Source organism: Taeniopygia guttata, chromosome 10 (assembly GCF_048771995.1).
Source record: "Taeniopygia guttata chromosome 10, bTaeGut7.mat, whole genome shotgun sequence".
NCBI classification, from domain to species: Eukaryota; Metazoa; Chordata; class Aves; order Passeriformes; family Estrildidae; genus Taeniopygia; species Taeniopygia guttata.
The window spans coordinates 19996925-20018123 of NC_133035.1; the positions used below are offsets into that span (position 1 = coordinate 19996925).

The window sequence follows — 21199 nt, forward strand, 5'->3', positions numbered from 1 at the left end:
CAGGATGGGGTTATGGGAATAAACCCCAGAACCAGGATGGTTTTATGGGAATAACCCAGGGAATAATCCCTGCCAGAAACCAGGATGGGGTTATGGGGATAACCACAGGATGGTTTTATGGGGATAAACCCCACCACAACCGGGATGGGTTCATGGGAATAACCCCCATGTGCAGCATCCACGGGATGGATCCTGCTGGAAACACCTGAGCTCATCCCCCCTGCAGCTCATGGACATCCCTGGAAGTGTCCATGGCCAGGCTGGACGGGGCTTGGAGCACCCTGGGACTGAGGGGGAGGCATCCCCCAACTCAAGATTCCTTCCAACCCCAAATATTGGGGCCGCTCACCGCAGTAGGCGAATTTGAGGGAGAGGACGCAGCTCTCGTGCAGGTGCAGCTGGTACTTGTCGGGCTTGGTGTGGTGCAGCACCTCCACGTTGCTGCTCTCCATGCCCACCGCCAGCCACTCGCCCGTCGGGCAGTACCCCAGGGAGAAGATCTGCGGGGACACACGGCCACGTCAGCGGGAATTCCCGGCTCCCCCCAAGGAAGGTCGGGATGAGGGAGATCCTCAAGGTGCCTCCCAACCCCATCCCCGAGTTCTGGGATCTGTGGCGCTGCTGGAGGTGCTGGCCAGCCCCAGGTGGATGGAAGAGCCATCCCTGGGTTGGGATGGCTCCATCCCCATGGACACTGCTGCCCTTGCCAGTGGGACACAAGCTCTGTTCCTCTGGATCAGGGCTCTGGCAGGCTGATCCCTGCTCTCATCCCATCCACGGGGCACCCAGAGAACCCTGTGACATCCACAGGCACCCCACAAGCAGAGCTGCTCCCTCACCAGCAGCCAGGATGGAAAAGAGGCACCAGCACAAGATCCCCAGGGCTCCAGCACCCCTGGGCCACCCCAAAACCAGCGGGAACAGCCACGCTGGGAGCTCCCAGCAGGAAAAACCCCTGCCAGGAGCCAGGGAGGAGCAGGAGCCCGCTCCCCGTGCCCACCTGGGAGGTGAAGTCGTGCTGCTGCAGCTGCCGCCCTTCCCGCAGGTCCCAGGAGCGCACGGTGTTGTCCAGGCCCCCCGTCCACAGCTTCGTCCCGTCGTGGGAGATGTCGATGCAGCTGGCCCCGTCCGTGTGCCCTTGGAATTGCCTTGGGAGCAGGAGAAAAACGATGGGATTTCCCATGGGAAAAGCTCAGAGCACGTTTGTCCACACCGAATATTCCTGGAAATCCATCCAGGAGCGTCCTGGCCAAGGACTGGGCTGGTTTAGGAACGAGCATCACCAGAGGGTGTTCCTGGCTCCAGCCCGGAGAGGATGGTGACTCCCCATCCCTGGAATGTTTCAGGCCAGGCTGGATGGGGCTTGGAGCAAGCTGGGACAGTGGAAGGTGGTTTTGCTCAGCAGGAAGAGGAAAGGGACCACGATGGGCAGAAGAGGAAAAAGGACCACGATGAGAGGGAAGAGGAAAAGGGACCACGATGAGAGGGAAGAGGAAAAGGGACCACGATGGGCAGAAGAGGAAAAGGGACCACGATGGGCAGAAGAGGAAAAGGGACCACGATGGGCAGAAGAGGAAAAGGGACCACGATGAGAGGGAAGAGAAAAAGGGATGACAATGGGATGGGGAAAGAGGAAATGAGACATTGATGAAGGAAGAGGAAAAGGGATGTTGATAAAAAGAGGAAAACATTGATAAAAAGAAGAGGAAAAGGGACACTGACAAAAGGAACAGGAACAGTGACAAAAGGGGAAGAAAAGGGACATTGTGGGAGAAAGGGAAAAGGAATGCTGACAAAAGGAGAAGAAAAGGGATGTGGCAGGGGAAAGGGAAAAGGAACATTGATAAAAGGAGAAGAAAAGAGACATTGTGGGGAAGAAGAAAAGGAACACTGACAAAAGGAGAAGGAAAAGGATGTTGTGGGGAGAGAGGAAAAGGAACACTGACAAAAGGAGAAGGGATGTTGTGGGGGAAAGGGAAAAGGAACACTGACAAAAAGAGAAGAAAAGGGACATTGTGGGGGGAAAGGGAAAAGGGGAAAAAGGAACACTGACAAAAGGAGAAGAAAAGGGACATTGTGGGGGAAGAGGAAAAGGGACATTGTGGGGGAAAGGGAAAAGGAACACTGACAAAAAGAGAAGGGATGCTGTGGGGAAAGAGGAAAAGGGACATTGTGGGGGAAAAGGGGAAAAGGAACACTGACAAAAGGAGAAGAAAAAGGACGTTGTGGGGGGAAATGGAAAAGGGGAAAAGGAACACTGACAAAAGGAGAAGAAAAGCGACATTGTGGGGGAAGAGGAGAAGGGAAAAAGAAATGCTGACAAAAGGAGAAGGGATGCTGTGGGGGAAGAGGAAAAGGGACATTGTGGGGGAAAGGGAAAAGGGGAAAAGGAACACTGACAAAAGGAGAAGAAAAGGGACGTTGTGGGGGAAGAGGAAAAGGAACACTGACAAAAAGAGAAGGGATGCTTTTGGGGAAGAGGAAAAGGGATGCAGTGGGGGAAGAAGAAAAGGGATGCAGTGGGGGGAGAAGGAAAAGCAACAGGGACAGAAGGCAGAGAGGAAGGCGCTGGGACAAAACCAACCCCTGAGGTCCCCCCCGGGCCAGCAGCCCCGAGCAGCAGGAGCAGCAGGAGGCCTCACCTGACCAGGGTCTGGTTGTGCAGGTCCCAGACGGCGATGTTGCCGTCGCTGCAGCACGAGAAGCACACCTTGGCGTCGGGGCTGATGGCCAGCGCGTAGCAGGCGGGCGCCGAGGAGGTGAGCTCGGCCTTGATGCGCGGCGTGGGCGACGCCAGGTCCCAGATGGTCAGCGTGCTGGCCTCGCCCCCCACGATCAGCGTGCGCCCGTCCGGCAGCAGCTTGCAGGAGCGGATGTAGTTATCCCTGTTCTGGGGACACACGGCACCCTCAGCCACGGATCGGGGACCGGGGAGGGGAGGGAAAGGGGAGGGAGAAGAAGAATAGGGACATTGATGGGGGAAAAGCAATGTTGATGGAGGGAGGAGGAAAAGGGGTGAAGATGGAGAGGAAAAGAGATCATCATGGGAGGAGAGGAAGAGGGACATGGATGGGAGGAAGAGGAATAGGGATGTAGATGGGGGAAAGAGGAAAAGGGATGAAGATGGAGAAAAGAGGAAAAGGGATGAAGATGGAGAAAAGAGGAAAAGGGATGAAGATGGAGAAAAGAGGAAAAGGGATGAAGATGGAGAAAAGAGGAAAAGGGATGAAGATGGAGAAAAGAGGAAAAGGGATGAAGATGGAGAAAAGAGGAAAAGGGATGAAGATGGGAGAAAGAGGAAAAGGGACGTTGATGGGGAGAAAAGGAGAAGAGACATGGATAGGGAGAAGAGAAAAATGGACATTAATGGGGGAAGAGGAAAGGGGACATTAATGGCGGAAGAGGAAAAGGGACATTAATGGGGGAAGTGGAAAAGGGACATTGATGGGAAAAGAGGAAAAGGGACATTGATGGGAAAAGAGGAAAAGGGACGTTGGTAGGGGAAAGAGGAATGTTGATGGGGGGAAGAGGAAAAGGGACATTGATGGGGAGAAAAGGAGAAGAGACGTGGATAGGGAGAGGAGAAAAAGGGACATTAATGGGGGAAGAGGAAAAGGGACGTTCATGGAGGGAAGAGGAAAAGGGACATTGATGGGGGAAGAGAAGGGACACTGATGGGAGGAAGAGGAAAAGGGACATTGGTGGGGGAAAGAGGAAAAGGGATGAAGATGGAGGGAAGAGGAAAAGGGACGTTGGTGGGACAAGACGAAAAGGGACATTGATGGGAGAAGAGGAAAAGGGATGCTGGTGGGGGGAAGAGGAAAAGGGACGATCATGGGGGAAGAGGAAAAGGGACATTGTTGGGACAAGAGGAAAAGGGACGTTGATGGGGGAAAGAGGAAAAGGGAGCACCATGGGGGAAGAGGAAAAGGGACCATCATGGGAGAAGAGGGCAACAGGGTGAGAAAAGAGGAAAGGGTACATGGATGGGGAAAGAGGAAAAGGGAAATTTAAATGGGGAAAAGAGAGGTGATGGCAAGAGGAAAAAGCAATGGAAGACAGAGCTGGTAACGGGGAAGAGCAAGAGGACATTAAGGGGGGAAGAGGAGGAAAGGCAAACATGGGAGAAGAGGGAGGAGAGGCTGATGGTCACGGGAAGATGACGACCAGCGGAGCCGGGCGCGGGCAGGGGCCAGCCCTGGGGCCAGCAGCAGCCCTCCCTCACCAGGCAGTCCAGCTGGGAGATGGGGCTCTTGCTGCCGGGCTGGCTGATGTCCCAGATCTTGACGCAGCCCTTGCCGCCGGTGTAGACGTGGCGTGTGGGGTTGCTGATGGTGACGGCGCACACCACCTCGCCGTGGCTCAGCGTGTTGATCTGCCGCGCGTGCCGCGGGATGCCGGGCCCCGCCAGCGCGTCGTGCGGGAACGGCACCGGCTGCATCTGCCCGTCCGCGCTCACGTGGAACGAGTAGGCCCTGCCGGGGTGGGGAGGGGGCTCAGCTCCCGGGATGGGGCTCGTGGGGAGTCCCACACGCCGTGTCCAGGCCTCCCATGTCTCCCTCCCACAGAAACCCGAGCGGGGCTTACGGTTTGCCTCCAGGGATGGACGCCAGGCTGGAGGGCAGGCCCGGGGCTCGCATGGGCGGGTGAGGGTCAAACCCGACCTGCCAAGAGATGCAGAGACATGGGTGAGGCTGGGAATGGCGCACAGCTCCCCATCCGTGACCCCTGGGCAGCTCCTCCTGTCCCCTGCTGCTCCAAGAGAATTGGAGTTTCCCCCTGACAGGAAGGGGAACCAGCCAAGCAACCAGGGTCTGCAGCAAGCAGGTGGGACACGCTCCCTCTCCCCGTGTGGTTACCAAGCCCCCAGGGATGGGATCAGCCTTGTCGTGCCCAGCACCCCAAGGGCAGAAACCCCAATGTCTCCTTTAGTGGCAGAAACCCCAATTTCTGCTTAAATGGCAGAAACTCCAAACTTTGATGGCAGAAACCCCAATCTCTGCTTAAATGGCAGAAACCCTAAACTTTGATGGCAGAAACCCCAATGTCTACTTAAATGGCAGAACCCCCAATTTCTGCTTTAATGGCAGAAACTCCAATATCTGCCTAAATGGCAGAAACTCCAAACTTTGATGGCAGAAACCCCAAACTTTGATGGCAGAAACCCCAAACTTTGATGGCAGAAACCCCAAACTTTGATGGCAGAAACCCCAATCTCTGCTTAAATGGCAGACACCCCAAACTTTGATGGCAGAAACCCCAATGTTTGCCTTAATGGCAGAAACCCCAATGTCTGCTTAAATGGCAGAAACCCCAATCTCTGCTTAAATGGCAGAAACTCCAAAACTTTGATGGCAGAAACCCCAATGTTTGCCTTAATGACAGAAACCCCAAACTTCAGTGGCAGAAACCCCAATGTCTGCTTAAATGGCAGAAACCCCAATGTCTCCTTTAATAGCAGAACCCCCAATTTCTGCTTTAATGGCAGAAACCCCAATTTCTGCTTTAGTGGCAGACACCCCAATCTCTGCCTTAATGGCCGTGTTTGATTCCTCGTTCTGCCTCAAACCAGGAGTTTAGTGAAAGGAACGGGAAGAGGGTCGAGGAACGGGGCGAGGGACGGGAAGGAGACACCCCAACCCGCTGGCACGCGCACGTCACCCCACCGAGACCCACCCCCGTGCCCACCCTCCCACCCGAATCACGGGCGGCTTTGAGGAGGAACCCCGACCTCCCAGGCCTCCCCCCGGGGAGAAAGGAGCTAAAAGTGCTACGTACAGCTCCAAAGCTCACCATTGGCGACCGGCCGTAGGCGGCGGCGGCGGCGGCGGCCGCGCTCATCTGCGGCGGGAGGTTGTGCAGCCCCGCGTAGGCGCCGGGGCTGGTCAGGGACCCGTTCATCTCGTGGTGCCCCATCATGGCGAAGGGCGCCGCGTAGGAGCCCGCGATGGAGATGGGCGTGCGCAGGGCCGAGGCTGCGGGAGCGGGGAGCGTCAGACACCGGCACGGGGGGAGCGGGACATGGGTGGGGAATTTGGGGGGACACGGGTGGGGAGTGGGACACAGGCAGGGAACTGGGGGGGACACGGGCGGGGAATTCATGGGGACACGGGCAGGGATGGGCACGGGGGGGAGCGGGGCATGGGTGGGGAGTGGGACATGGGGGGGGAATTCACGGGGACACGGGCAGGGAATTCAGGGCGACACTTGTGTGGAACTGGGGGGGACACAGGCGGGGAGCGGGGCATGGGTGGGGAATTCGGGGAGACACTTGTGCGGAACTGGGGGGGGACACGGGCGGGGAGTGGGACACGGGCGGGGAATTCAGGGGGACACAGGCGGGGAATTCGGGGGGACACGGACGGGGAACTCGGGAGGGACATGGGCGGGGAACTGGGGGGGACATGGGTGGAGAATTTGGGGGGACACGGGCGGGGAGCGGGGAGGACACGGGCGGGGAACTGAAGGGGACACGGGCGGGGAGCGGGGAGGACACGGGAGGGGAATTTGGGGGGGACACGGGCGGGGAACTGGGGGGACATGGGCGGGGAGTGGGACACGGGCGGGGAATTCGGGGGGACACGGGCAGGGAACTCGGGCGGACATTGGAGGGGAATTCGCGGGGACACGGGTGGGGAATTGGGGGACACTGACGTGGCTTGGGGGACACCAGCTGAAATACCAGCAGGGCTGGGGGAACACAGGCAGGTGCAGAGCAAAGCATGACCATGGAAAAACCCAACACCGCAGAGTCCAACCCCTGGCCCAAAGCACCGAGTGCCACAGCCAGGGATTCCCTGGACACCTCCAGGGATGGGGTCACCACCACCTCTCCCTGGGCAACCCCTGCCAAGGCCTGAGCATGCTTTACAAGAAGAAATTTCCTCCTGATGTCCGACATGAACTTCTCCTGGCACAGCTTGAGGCTGCGTCCCCTCATCCCAACCCCGCTCACTCCATGACCAGACCTCCCTCCTCACCCCATCAGCTGTCCAGACCCGGATTAGGTCCCCCAAAAACGCAATCCCCCCAAAGCTCCTGCTCCCCACCAACAGGGATGAGCTGAAGCTGTGCTGGGGACACCACGGGTACCCACCCAGGGGATCCATGCCGCTGGGTTTGCCTGGCATGGGCCGCAGCCCCGGGGTGCTGCTGGTGCCCGGCGTGGGAGCGTCGTTCCTGGGCGTCGGAGTGTTGGACTTGAGGCCGGGCGTGGAGGATTTGTCGTTCTGGAGAGAAGGGATGGGGAAGGAGGGATGAGCTCCAGCTGCAGGGACACGCCGCCCTGCCCGCCCCAGGGAGCTCCAGGAGGGACGTACGTGGCCCAGGTCCTTGGTCTTGGAGGAGGGAGTGCTGCTGGAGGAGGCCACCGAGGCCGGGCTGTTGGGAGCGTCGCCCTTCTTCAGCCCGCGGGCTTTGTCCAGCCCGTTCTCCGGCGGGGAGTGGGCCGGGCTCACCCGGGGCGTGGCGGGGTCCTGAGGGACAGGAAAGCGTTGTGGAATTCCCACAGCGGGAAGGAAGGGTTCCCTCCTGCCTCCCCTCCAGGCTGGTCCCCAAAGAATCGCTTCCCACGTCCCAATCCCACAGCTCACCTCATTGGAGACATCCACCACCAGGTCGTCGCTCTTGTCACCATCGCTGTCCTGGAACACAAAACGTGTCACACCCCACAGGTGTCAGCGCTCAGGAACACAAATAATCACAGATATGATTATCTGCAGGTGCTTTTACTGAGAGCTCTGGGTACCAACCCAAATCTGACTCCAACACGGCTTTAGAGCTGAACTTATTTTATACTCTATCGTTATATAACTTACACATTAATTATTAAACTTGCATTGTTCTATTGTATACATTGACATGAGTTTATCGTGATCTTTCTTAGGTCCATGACCACAGTTTCACATGATTATTCTTTCTGATTAAACAGTAATTATATTTAATTATTAAACAGCTGTCCCATCTAACAATTATATCAATTATCACGTACCAGCTACATAGTACAGTACTATTTCTCCATGTGCTAAAGGTATTTATCTTTCCAAGGCCTACTAAGCTTATTTTTCCTGTTAACCCTGAATCCCATGATTTAAAAACCCTTTTACTATCACAGAGAGCTCCAAAAACTGGGGAGGGGGGAACAGCCCCCCGAGGAACCAAACCACCCCCAGCAGCAGCAGGGCACTGGGGGCTGGAGATCAGGGCAAGTTCTTTCATGGAAAAGGTGCTTGGGAAAAGGAAACGGGAAATGGAAAAGGGGCTGGAAAAGGAAAAGGAAATGGGGCTGCCCAGGGCAGGGCTGCAGCCAGCCAGGGGAGTGGATGTGGCACTTGGGGACACGGATTACGGTGGCCTTGGAAGTGTCACTGTCACTCACATATCGGCTCATGCTGTCCTTCTCCTCCGCTTTCCGCTTCTTGGAGTCCAGGCTGTAATCCGTGGAGCTCCGGTGCTTCTCGCTGGCCCGCAGGCTCTCCGAGGGGGACACGGAATTGTTCTGTGGGGATGGGAGAAGCTTGGAAGGGGGAGCAGAAGGGAATGGCAGATCCCAGGGGACACGCACAGCCCGGCCCCGGCAGGGATGAGAGCCCCAGGCCACCCCGTGTGTCCCAGGATCCAGGGAGAAATCAGCATCAGCCTCGCTGGGAATGCTGTGAGGATGTCCACGGAAATGCAGGAGGAGGTTGTTTATGGAAACATCTGGGAAAGACCACACGGCCAGGAATGACCGAGCCCAGCGCCCACGGCACGGCGCGGCTCACTGGGAATTCCGTCCTGGCCTCAAGCAGCAAAGCCCAGGACTCGCTGGCATTCCCAGGAGAGCTCCAGAGCCCTCTGGCACAGCTGGGAGCCTCAGCCAGCAGGAGCAGCTGCATCCCGGCCCTGGAGCTAAAGGACATCCACAAAATGTCCTGGAAAACCCACACCACCAGGAGTGCCAGGGCACAGGGGCCACTCTGCCCAAACAGCAGAGCCCAGGAGAGGCCGGCATTCCTGGGAAATGCTGGAGGCAAACACGGCAGCACAGCCAGGAGGATGCCTGGCCCCAATCCCGCATCCCCCTGCACATTCCCTGGCAGCAGCAGGATCCATCCCTGCTCTCTCCCCAAGGATGGATCCATCCCTGCTCCCTCTCGTCATTCCCTGGGAGCAGCAGGATCCATCCCCGCTCTCTCTCTCCATAGGGATGGATCCATCCCCGCTCTCTCTCTCCATAGGGATGGATCCATCCCCGCTCTCTCTCTCCATAGGGATGGATCCATCCCCGCTCTCTCTCTCCATAGGGATGGATCCATCCCCGCTCTCTCTCTCCCCAGGGATGGATCCATCCCCGTTCTCTCTCTCCATAGGGATGGATCCATCCCCGGTCACTCTCTCTCCATAGGGATGGATCCATCCCCGCTCTCTCTCCATAGGGATGGATCCATCCCCGCTCTCTCTCCATAGGGATGGATCCATCCCCGCTCTCTCTCCATAGGGATGGATCCATCCCCTCTCTCTCTCCATAGGGATGGATCCATCCCCGCTCTCTCTCCATAGGGATGGATCCATCTCCGCTCTCTCTCCATAGGGATGGATCCATCCCCTCTCTCTCTCTCCATAGGGATGGATCCATCCCCTCTCTCTCCATAGGGATGGATCCATCCCCGCTCTCTCCACAGGGATGGATCCATCCCCTCTCCCCCAGCCCGGCTGAAAGGCAGACCCAAAGCCGTTCATGTTTCCGCTCGGTCCCCGCTAAGCAGCTTTGGCTAACACGGAGCTCTTTCTTCCCAGGCAGTCATGCTGAAAACCCTCGCAGCTCCCAGAGAATCATGTCAGGCATTTAGAGGCATCGATCCATTCAGCCCCGCTCCTGGCCCGCCGCCAAGCAACTAAATATTTTTTATTGCACAGGCAAAGGCTGGGGAAAATATGAATGACTAACGCTGATTATCGCAGGCATTAAACCTCCACGGGGAATACCCCGGCTCGCAGTTTATGGATTGGGAAGCTGCCCGGCTGGGCCGGCCCCCTGCCCGCCCCAGGAGCGGGTTAATGATGCCCAATTCCCCTCTGCCTCTCCCCCCTCGCTCGGCACTTCCCTTCCCGCTCTCCAAAGGGCCGTTTGTGGGCTCGGGGCTGGCAGGAAATCGCTGCCAAGCCGCAGCTCCGCCGGGCTGCTGTGTCCTGGCAGCCTTCCACACGGAATGCCGGCTGGGGAAAGAGCTCCGGGATGGCCTGAGCCAGCCCCACCTTGTCACCAGCACCCAGAGCTGGGGACACATCCAGCCCCACCTTGTCACCAGCACCCAGAGCTGGGGACACATCCAGCCCCACCTTGTCACCAGCACCCAGAGCTGGGGACACATCCAGGCTGTACCTGGAGCCAGCACTGAGATCTTGGGGACACATCCAGCCCGTTCCTGGAGCCAGCCCCACCTTGTCACCAGCACTGAGAGCTGGGGACACATCCAGCCCGTGCCTGGAGGCAGCACTGAGATCTTGGGGACGCATCCAGGCTGTACCTGGAGCCAGCCCCACCTTGTCACCAGCACCGAGATCTTGGGGACACATCCAGGCTGTACCTGGAGCCAGCACCACCTTGTCACCCTCACTGAGAGCTGGGGACACATCCAGCCCCACCTTGTCACCAGCACTGAGATCTTGGGGACACATCCAGCCCCACCTTGTCACCAGCTCTGAGATCTTGGGGACACATCCAGCCCCACCTTGTCACCAGCACTGAGATCTTGGGGACACACCCAGGCCGTGCTGGACACCTGCAGTCCCCCCTGTGCTGCCCCTTCCCACCTTTCCCAGCCCTTCCCAGGGAGCAGCTCCTGTTCCTGTCCCATTTTCCTGAACCCCGGGCAGGGAAGTGTTGGCTCAGCCCCATCCCACGAGTGGGGCAGCCCCGAGCTGGCCCTGCCACCCTCCCTGTCCTCTCTCCACCCCTGCTCCCAGGGAATCCATCCCAAGGGCAGCCTTTGAGCTGTCTCCAAATTCCAGGGATTTCCCTGGTTAGGAGCTTCCAAGTGCTGCTCACCACAGAGAAATAACCAACCCCAAATCCCAGATAACGGGGGATGATCCCAAGCTTCCCTGACCACCCAGGGGTTCTGGGTCTGACCACGTCCACCCAGCCAAAAATGATGGAATTTCCTGAGCTTCTGCCACAAGCAAAGGGATTTCAATCCAATTTCCAAACCACCACCACGGAGAAGGTGACTCCAGCTCATCCCAGCACAGCTCTTCCAGGCAGGATGAGGGATTTTATTGCCTGGTTTTATTATTTAATCAGCCCTGTGCCAAAAGCAGCCCTGCAGCTCCCAGGCACCAGGTGGGATTTTAAGGGATAAATCAAACTCAGCCCTGCAGCCACCAAAAAGTGGGAGCAAAAGGAAGGAAAGGGACTTACTGCACTTGAGTCTCGCTCTTCAGGAGATGCCAGGGCAGAGGGGAGGGCACAGCCAAAACAGAGACAGGAAAATAAAGCAAGTTAGGATAAGTCTTAAACCAGAAAAACAAACCCACAACCTCCTCGTGCTCTTAACTCAAACCCTTAAACCTCAAACCCTGTCTGGGCTCTCTCCAGCTTTAGAATCTCCATCCATCCATCTCTCCCATCCCATTCCTGCCCCTTTTGTCCGTGGGATTTATTGGGCCAAACCCAGCTGGACCCAAAGGGAATGGCAGCAGCTCCAGGTGTGTGTCCTGGGGCACAGCTCCACACCCCAGAGGTGCCTCAGCCCTTCTTTGTACCCAAATTGTCCCTTTTCCCTGGAAATCTCTGGCAAGCTGACTCCACGCTCCAGGAGAAGGAACTGAGCAGGAGCATTGCTACCAACGGTTTTGTCTCACTGCTTTTTTCCCACCCCAAATCCTCCAGCAGAGCCCAACAGCTCAGAGGAGCTGTGGGAACTCTCTGCCAACGGGAGAGTGGATGTGGGAACCCAGAGCTTCCCTCTGGGACCCTGCAGGGGTCAGAACCCCCCTGGACAGAGCCCCCAGAGACACTGGCTGTGATCTCTGGCCATGGAAAAGAGTTTTCAATCCTACAGGATGAATTACCAGCTCTGAGTGTTTGATATCAGTAATAATTAAGTGTGGCACAGGTGCAAAAGTAAAATTTTAAGTTTCTAAATTAGGGGTTCAAAAGAGACAAAACAGAAAAAATTAAGTGTGTCTTGTCCTTTTCCTCCTTCTTCATGCCCTCCATGTTTCACTGTGGTGTTTTGGCATTTTTCTGTTAGTTTAAGCTAAAGACACACTATTCAACATAGATAATAAATATTAGCACGTTATTATAAATATAAAACACGTAGTTTCTAATAGATAATGTTTATAACATCCCACTAGGGGCAGAGCCCCACACACTACCCTACAAAACAATTTTGGACAGCCAGGAGCTGTGGGATTGGGGCAATTTTGGGGTTTTGAGGCAGTTTGGGGGTTTTGGGGCAGTTTTGGGGGTTTGAACAGCCAGGAGCTGTGGGATTGGGGCAGTTTTTGGGGTTTTGGGACAGTTTTGGGGTTTTGAACAGCCAGGAGCTGTGGGATTGGGGCAATTTTTGGGGTTTTGGGGCTGTTTTGGGGTTTTGGACAGCCAGGAGCTGTGGGATTGGGGCAATTTGGGGGTTTTGAGGCAGTTTTGGGGTTTTGGGGCAGTTTTGGGATTTTGGACAGCCAGGAGCTGTGAGATTGGGGTAATTTTGGGGTTTTGGGGCAGTTTTGGGATTTTGGACAGCCAGGAGCTGTGGGATTGGGGCAATTTTGGGACAGTTTTGGACAGCCAGGAGCTGTGGGATTTGGGCAATTTTGGGGTTTTGAGGCAGCCAGGAGCTGTGGGATTGGGGCAGTTTTGGGGCAGTTTTGGGACAGCCAGGAGCTGTGGGATTGGGGCAATTTTGGAGTTTTGGGGCAGTTTTGGCACAACCAAGAGCTGTGGGATTGGGGCAATTTTGGGGTTTTGGACAGCCAGGAGCTGTGGGATTGGGACACTTTTGGGGTTTTGGACAGCCAGAAGCTGTAGGATTGGGGCAATTTTGGAGTTTTGGGGCAGCCAGGAGCTGTGGGATTGGGGCAATTTTGGGGTTTTGGACAGCCAGGAGCTGTAGGATTTGGACAGTTTTGGGGTTTTGGACAGCCAGCATCACCCCGGTGCGGTTTCTAACCCTCCTCCCCCTGCCCAGCAGCCGCAGCCCCTCTCACCTCGGTGGTCCAGGTCGTGGTGGTTCTTCTCGTCCTTGAGGGCCAGGTGAGCCTGGCTGCCCAGCGCGCCCAGCGCCAGCAGCCCCGAGCTGGCAGCGGTGCCGGGGGCGATGCCGGGGGGCTGCAGCCCCGAGGGGTGCGGGGGCAGCTGCACCGGGGGCCCGTGGGCGGCGTGCGAGAGGTGCTGCGCCTGCAGCTGCTGCTGCTGCAACGAGAGCGGCTGTCAGGGCACACAGGGAGAGAGGGACACGCTCTGAGGAGCCCCAGAGCAGCACCGAGGGGTCGGCTCCTTCCCCGGATAATCCGACATTCCCTGAGGATTGGTTAGTTTGGGATGGAATACAGCCCAAGGATGGTGGGAGGCAGAAAGGCAGCAGGGAAATGGGGCAGAGGAGGGATTCCTCCCGGCCAGATCAGCACAGGGAAGTTCTGCTCTTTGCTCAGGAGCAGCTTCCAGGTGATTCACAGGGACGGGAAAATTCCACACAATGTCCCAGTCCCATCCCAGGATGCTGCTGCTTCCAGCCCTGCCTGACACCAGCGGGTACATCCCTGGCACTGGATAAATCCTGCAGGATCCTAAATCCCTGCCATGGGGCTGGATGTAACCCCCCACTGGGTAAATCCTGCAGGATAAATCCTACAGGATCCTCCATCCCTGCCATGGGGCTGGATGTATGTAACCCCCCACTGGATAAATCCTGCAGGATAAATCCTACAGGATCCTCCATTCCAACCACAGGGATGGATGGATGTAACCCCCCACTGGATAAATCCTGCAGGATCCTCCATCCCCACTGTTGGAAAGGATGGATTGAAAAGTAGCACATATCAAACCCTAAAAACCCCACAAAGAACACATCAAACCCTAAAAACTCTAGAAAGAACATATCAAACCCCAAAATCCCTAGAAAGAACATATCAAACCCTAAAAAGAACACATCAAACCCTAAAAACCCCAGAAAGAACACATCAAACCCTAAAAACCCTAAAAAGAACATATCAAACCCTAAAAACCCCAGAAAGAACACACCAAACCCTAAAAACCCTAGACAGAACACATCAAACCCCAAAATCCCCAGAAAGAACATATCAAACCCTAGAAAGAACATATCAAACCCTAGAAAGAACATATCAAACCCTAGAAAGAACACATCAAACCCTAAAAACCCCAGAAAGAACACATCAAACCCTAAAAACCCCAGAAAGAACACATCAAACCCTAAAAACCCTAGAAAGAACAGATCAACCCTAAAAACCCCAGAAAGAACACATCAAACCCTAAAAACCCTAGACAGAACATATCAAACCCTAAAAACCCTAAAAAGAACACATCAAACCCTAAAAACCCTAGAAGGAACACATCAAACCCTAAAAACCCTAAAAAGAACATATCAAACCCTAAAAACCCTAAAAAGAACATATCAAACCCTAAAAACCCTAGACAGAACATATCAAACCCTAAAAACCCCAGAAAGAACATATCAAACCCTAAAAAGAACATATCAAACCCTAGACAGAACATATCAAACCCTAGAAAGAACACATCAAACCCTAAAATGCATTTTAAATCAACAGAAACGGGGAGCAGATCAGGCTGTACCTCAAAGGAGGTTGAGTAAGGCTCTGTATGTTTTTTAAAATTATTTTTAAATAATTTTTTAAATAGCTCTGCAGGAGAGCCTGAAGAGCCTGACCCCCTCCTTTACAGACATTTTCTGAACAAGAAAAAAGCAAAACCTTTCCCCCACTGGATAAATCCTGCAGGATCCTCCATCCCCACCACGGGGTTGGATGTCACCCCCCGATCCAGCTGCTCCCAGGGATTTTTTGGGAATGAATCCCAGCCATCCCCAGCCATGGAGATTCACTGTCTGCTCCAGCTGAGCTGGAAAAAGCTGAACTGCAGCTCGGGGGAAAAAGGGGAAAAAAACAGACAACATCCTCTGCTTCAAACACAACCTGGGAAGGAAAAAAAAACAGCTAAAAACCGGCCAAAAAACAGCCAAAATCCAGCACAAAACCGGCCAAAAAACAGCCAAAATCCAGCCAAAAAACAGCCAAAATCCAGGGGATCCTCAAAACATGCCTGGAGATGGAGGGATCCCCCAAAACCACACCCCTGGGGATGGAGGGGTCCCCAAAACAACACCCCCAGGGATGGAGGGACCCCCAAAACAACACCCCCAGGGATGGAGGGGTCCCCAAAACATGGCTGGGAATGGAGGGGTCCCCAAAAACCACGAAACAACACCCCTGGGGAGGGAGGGATCCCCAAAACAACACCCCTGGGGATGGAGGGGTCCCCCAAACATGCCTGGGGATGGAGAGATCCCCAAAACAACACCCCTGGGGATGGAGGGATCCCCCAAAACACCATCCCAGGAATGGAGGGCTCTGTCCATGCTCCCCCAAGCTCCATCGAGGAAATTCCCAGCGCAGCTGTGGCACCCCTGGATCCCTGGCATGTCCCAGGCCAGGTTGGACACCGGGGTTTGGAGCACCTGGGACAGTGGGAGGTGTCCCTGCCATGGCAGGGGTGGCACTGGGTGGGATTTAAGGTCCTTCCGACCCAAAGCATTCCACGATTCCAGGATGAGGTCCCCAAGTTTTGGGGGAACAGCTGTGGCCCGTTCCCGACTGAAGGACACGTTTTGGGCAGCAGAAGGTGACCCTGGCTGGGTCAGCCACCCCCTTCCAGAGCTGCTTGCTCATCCTTGTGGGGTGGAGAGGGAATCCCCAGGCAGAAGAAGATTCCAGGCGGGAGCTGAGGGCTGAAGGTGCAGCCCCAGGCACAGGAGATCCATGGAAGCAGCTCCAAGTCCCAGCTGCTGCAGCAGCCACAGGGAGAAGCCACCAGGCCTGCAGGAAATCCATAAATCCCCGAGTTCTCCAAAGGCAGGATGGAAGCATCCTCAGGATGGACATTCCAGAGGGTCCCCAAAGCAGGACATGGAGCAGAGGTGGGGGTGAGGGGCACAAGGTCGGTCCTTGAGCCAGGATCAATCCTCTGGCACCAAAACAAATGGAACAGATCCTCGGGGCTCTTCCCAATCCCGATTTCACAGGATTTCCACCCAGCTGGGGAGAGGCAGGGCTGGCCATTGTAGCAGGGCCTCATCCCAGAGAACAGCCCAGGTGGTTTTCCAGCGCCTCCAAAGCATTCCCACATCCCTCTCCTGGGAGCTCTCCATTGGTGCCCATCCCTGGGACACAGCAGGATCCAAGTGCTTTATCCTCAGCAACCTCCAGCTTCCAGAAACATCTGCAGGCTGCAGCTCATCCCAGCAGCTTTCCACCCCAAAAAAAAGGGACCTCGTGGAACAGCAGCGCTCCAATTCCCAGGAATTACAACCCTGGGACAGCCCAGGGGACAGCACAGCCCCACCAGGAGCAAAGCAGCAGCACCACGGGGAGGAGGAGAATCAGCACCTGCAGCTGCTCCAGCAGAGAAGAAAAAAAATGGGATTTTTCCTCCTGGTTTTTGGCTGCCAACAGGTAAATCCATGCTCAGAGTTGCAGGAACAGCCCCTGACAGGACGCAGCATCCCTGGTGGCCCACAGCAACATCTCGGGTGGGTTTGGCTTCCTCCCCTCGGGCAGTGCAGAGCAGAATCCGTGTGGGATGTCCCAAAGTGCCAGCCAGGATCCCAAAGCAGGGCAGCAGAGCTCCAGCCGAGTCCCAGGCAGGTCATTCCCGTGGCAGGGAGAGCCAAGGAGATCATCCTGGGGTGGAGCTGCAGAATTCCCACGTTCCCAGCGCGCCGTCCTTCCCGCACATCCCTCGGGAACAACGTCCTGGAGACTCCCAGGAGGGGCACAAACCCCACCTGGCACTGAGGTCCTGCTTGTCCCGGGTGTCCCCTGATGGAAATGGCCCTTCCCTCCCCTCCCATCCCTTCTCCCAAGGCTGGGAATCCTGTGTTCCTGCAGCACAGGGCTCGCTGCAGCATTCCAGGGATGAGGGGGCTTCAGGGAACCCCAAATCCCGCTGGACAAGCGGCACACACAGGCCAAGGATGTGCAGCAGCACCCCGGGATCGTGGGGTGCCTGAGCCCCTCAGGATGGGGCTCCAGCTGAATTCCAGCTCCAGCCAGGCTGGCAGGACCCTGGCAGGGAGCGATGGCCCCAAAACCCCCAAAAACAGGAGGCTGGGGAGGGAGGGAGGGATAAAAATCCCAAAAAGCCAACCCTGGTCAGCGCCCCAGAGCTCCCAGGGTGCCCCAGAGGAGATGGGGACACAGAAGAGGTTCCAAATTTGGGAGGAAGGCTGGCAGGGAGTGTCTGCTGCTGGAGTGGCTTTAATTGGATTAGGTCCATCACGCTCCGTGCCTTTGTTCCCGATTTAATGGTTCAGCACTTCGGTTCAGCGCCGCCGTTAAATTTAGCGACGGGGTTTAATCATTTCCAGGGCTACAACCAAATCAAGGCTCCGTTGCAGCCCAGCCTCGAGCGCAGGAGCTGCCAGACAATGGCCCAGATGCATAAAATTAACAGTTTTTGACCTCAAAAGGGGCAAAAGAAGAGCTTTGTACCATTTAGGGGAGGTTTGGGGGTCGCAGCACCTGCACCGGGGTGGTGGGGCAGGCTGGGGACAGCCAGGGCTGGAGCTCAGGGACACTGGGACATGCCAGGGCTGAGCAAAGCAAGGCAGGGACGTGTCCATGTGGGCAACCCTACAGAAACAACCTGCTGAGGGCAGGGAAAAACACCAAATCCTCTGCTTTTGGGGATTTGGGCTGGGGCTGCCACCCAAAACCAGCCCCACACGCTGGGATGAGCCTGGAACCATCTCTAAAAATTACAGGAGACCATGGAATCACCATCCTCTCCTGCCATGGAATCACCTCACAGTAACAAACCAGTCCATGCACAGAGGGGAGGAAAAAAACCCCAAATCCTTCAGATTTTGTGTCTTTTTGGGCAGCAGAGCAGGTGCAGGAGCACAAATCCTCCACCCAAAATAGCTCCATGCTGAGCCTAGAACCATCTCTAAAAACCACGGGAGACCATGGAATCACCATCCTCTCCTGCCATGGAATCACCTCACAGTAACAAACCAGTCCATGCACACAGGGGAGGAAAAAAACCCAAAATCCTTCCGATTTTGTGTCTTTGTGGGCACCAGGGCAGGTACAGGAGCTCAAATCCTCCAGCCAAACCAGCCCCACGCTCTGGGAGGAGCCTGGAACCATCTCTAAAAATTACAGGAGACCATGGAATCAATCACCCTACAATAACAAGCCACTCCATGCACAGAGGGGAGGGGAAAAAACCCCAAATTCTTCGGATTTTGTGTCTTTGTGGGCACCAGAGCAGGTGCAGGAGCTCAAATCCTTCACCCAAACCAGCCCCACGTTCTGGGATGAGCCTGGAACCATCTCTAAAAGTCACGGAATCACCATCCCCCCCTGCCATGGAATCAAGGAAAAATCCTCTGCCCCCCAAAACTCTGCTCCCATTCCTGGGGCACTTCCCAAAGTGGCACCAGCCCCACCAGGAGGGATGTGGCTGCTTCCTCATTCCCAAAAATCACAGGAGCCCAGAGCACAATTCCCACAAAACACAGGAAAATGGACAAAGAGCAAGTTAGACACGGAGAATTATAAAGATCCTCGAAGCCTAAGAAGTGTAAATAGTCATTAAAAAAATTAAAATAATTATTAAATGAGTATTTTCCGGGAAAGAAAGCCAGAGGAGCTCTGGAGCCACCCGCCCAGGATGCGGATTGGGAATTCCGGGGGTTTGCTGCGGGATCAAGGCGGTGACAGCGATCACAGAAAGGATTAAAATGGTTAATTGTCAACCAGAACCCCTCAAACCGTGCGGGACGGGGACAGTGCACGGGACAACAGCGCGTGGCACACCGACAGAGACAAGCCTGGCCTCAGGGACTGCGGGGGGCTCCACCCCAAATCCCCCCGGGAACATCCCACCGGGATCCCACAGCCACCAGCGCCCCTGCTGGGGCCGGAGCGGGGCAGCTCGGGGCAGTTTTGGGGTTTTGGGGCAGTTTTGGGGTTTTGGGGCAGCCAGGAGCTGTGGGATTGGGGCAATTTTGGGGTTCTGAGGCAGTTTTGGGGCAGCCAGGAGCTGTGGGATTGGGGCAATTTTGGAGTTTTGGGGCAGTTTTGGGACAGCCAGGAGCTGTCAGATTGAGGCAGTTTTGGGGTTTTGGACAGCCAGGAGCTGTGGGATTGGGGCAATTTTGGGGTTTTGGACAGCCAGGAGCTGTGGGATTGGGGCAATTTTGGGATTCTGGGGCAGTTTTGGACAGCCAGGAGCTGTGGGATTGGGGCAGTTTTGGGGTTTTGAGGCAGTTTTGAGGTTCTGTGGCAGTTTTGGGGTTTTGGAGAGCCAGGAGCTGAAGGATTGAGGCAGTTTTGGGGGTTTTGGGGCAGCCAGGAGCTGTGGGATTTGGGCAATTTTGGGGTTTTGGACAGCCAGGAGCTGTGGGATTGGGACAGTTTTTGGCGTTTTGGGGCAATTTTGAGATTTTGGACAGCCAGGAGCTGTGGGATTGGGGCAATTTTTGGGGTTTTGGACAGCCAGGAACTGTGGGATTTGGGCAATTTTGGAGTTTTGGGGCAGTTTTGGGGTTCTGGACAGCCAGGAGCTGTGGGATTGGGGCAATTTTGGGGGTTTGGGGCAATTTTGGGGGTTTGGGGCAATTTTGGGGGTTTTGAGGCAGCCAGGAGCTGTGGGATTGGGGCAGTTTTGGGGTTTTGAGGCAGTTTTGGCACAGCCAGGAGCTGTGGGATTGGGGCAATTTTGGGGTTTTGGGGTGGCTGGGGACTGGGAGCCGCCCTGTGTGCCCTCCTGAGCGCAGGGTTGCCTCTGGATATGGTAAATGATAGGAATAAAAGGGGAATACACACGGTGAGAGGCAGATTGGGAAGTCCACGTACCCCGATGATAGCATTCAACTCCGTCATTGTCACTTGCTTGGCACGTTCAACAGCCTGGGCCACCTGCTGTTGGTGCTGTGGGGACACAGGGCCTGGTCAGCCACAGCCCCCCTCCTTTTGGGCCCTGTTTTGCACTCAGGCAGGATTTAAATCCCATTTCCAAATCCCCCACCCCAACCAGGGACCCAGCACTGCCTTTGGGGAGGGGAAACCCCTGGGAGAGCCACAGGCCCTTCAAGAGGGTGTGGAGAAGTCCTTACCTCTTGTGACAGAAAAGGCATGATCTGGGCTAAAATGGTGTTCAGTCTTTTAGCGATTTCTGTCTGAAAAAAGGGAAGAAGGAAAAGCAACAGTCAGCACCCGGCAGCCTCCCACGGCTGGGCTGGCACGAGGCTTCCCGGCAGCAGCGCGGCGTCCCCTCCCTGTCCCTTCCCAAAATCCCCGCCCTGTCCCCCAAAAATCCCCTTTCTGTCCCTTCCCAAAATCTCCTCTCCCTGTCCCCCAAAAATCCCCTTTCTGTCCTTTCCCAAAATCTCCTTTCTGTCCCCCCCCAAAAATCCCCTCTCTGTCCCCTTTCCAAAATCCTGTCCCTGTCCCATCTCTCTGTCCTTTCCCAAAATCTCCTCTCCCTGTCCCCTCCCAAATTTCCTCTCTGCCCCCTCCCAAAATCCCCTCCCTATCCCCCCCAAAATCCCCTCTCTGTCCCCCCCAAAATCCCCTTCCTGTTTCCACCCAAAAATCCCCTCTCTGTCCCCTTTCCAAAATCCTGTCCCATCTCCCTATCCTTTCCCAAAATCCCCTCACTGTTTCCTCTCCCTGTCCTTCGCCAAAATCCCCTCTCTGTCCCATCTCCCTGTCCTTTCCCAAAATCCCCTCCTTGCTCCCTCTCCATGTCCCTTCCCAAAATCCCCTCACAGTTCTTCTCCCTGTCCCCTCTCCCTGCCCTTTCCCAAAATCTCCTGTCCCTGTCTTTTCCCAAAACCCCCTCTCCCTGTCCCCCCCAAAAATCACCTTCCCTGTCCCTTCCCAAAATCCTCTCTCTGTCCCATCTCCCTGTCCTTTCCCAAAATCCCCTCTCTGTTCCCTCTTCCTGTCC

General features: G+C 55.8%; 1 protein-coding gene across 13 annotated transcripts in view; it reads right to left on the reverse strand.

Moving 5' to 3' along the window:
* The window catches only part of TLE3 (TLE family member 3, transcriptional corepressor), a 36931-nt gene that overhangs the window by 4856 nt on the left and 10876 nt on the right, over positions 1-21199 (reverse strand). For 4 of the 13 annotated variants that reach the window (XM_030281683.4, XM_030281684.4, XM_030281681.4 and 1 more), the window contains exons 6-18: positions 20364-20426; positions 20074-20178; positions 13195-13399; positions 11402-11418; positions 8378-8497; positions 7593-7643; positions 7097-7475; positions 5794-5975; positions 4588-4664; positions 4226-4475; positions 2643-2890; positions 1001-1148; positions 350-500 (exon numbers count right to left, since the gene is read on the reverse strand). In XM_030281683.4, the coding sequence (XP_030137543.4) occupies positions 350-500; positions 1001-1148; positions 2643-2890; positions 4226-4475; positions 4588-4664; positions 5794-5975; positions 7097-7475; positions 7593-7643; positions 8378-8497; positions 11402-11418; positions 13195-13399; positions 20074-20178; positions 20364-20426 (1996 nt within the window). Of the gene's footprint in view, positions 1-349; positions 501-1000; positions 1149-2642; positions 2891-4225; positions 4476-4587; positions 4665-5778; positions 5976-7096; positions 7476-7592; positions 7644-8377; positions 8498-11401; positions 11419-13194; positions 13400-20073; positions 20179-20363; positions 20427-21199 lie in introns of all 13 variants that reach the window. The other 9 variants (XM_030281693.4, XM_030281689.4, XM_030281690.4 and 6 more) reach the window with 9 other exon arrangements.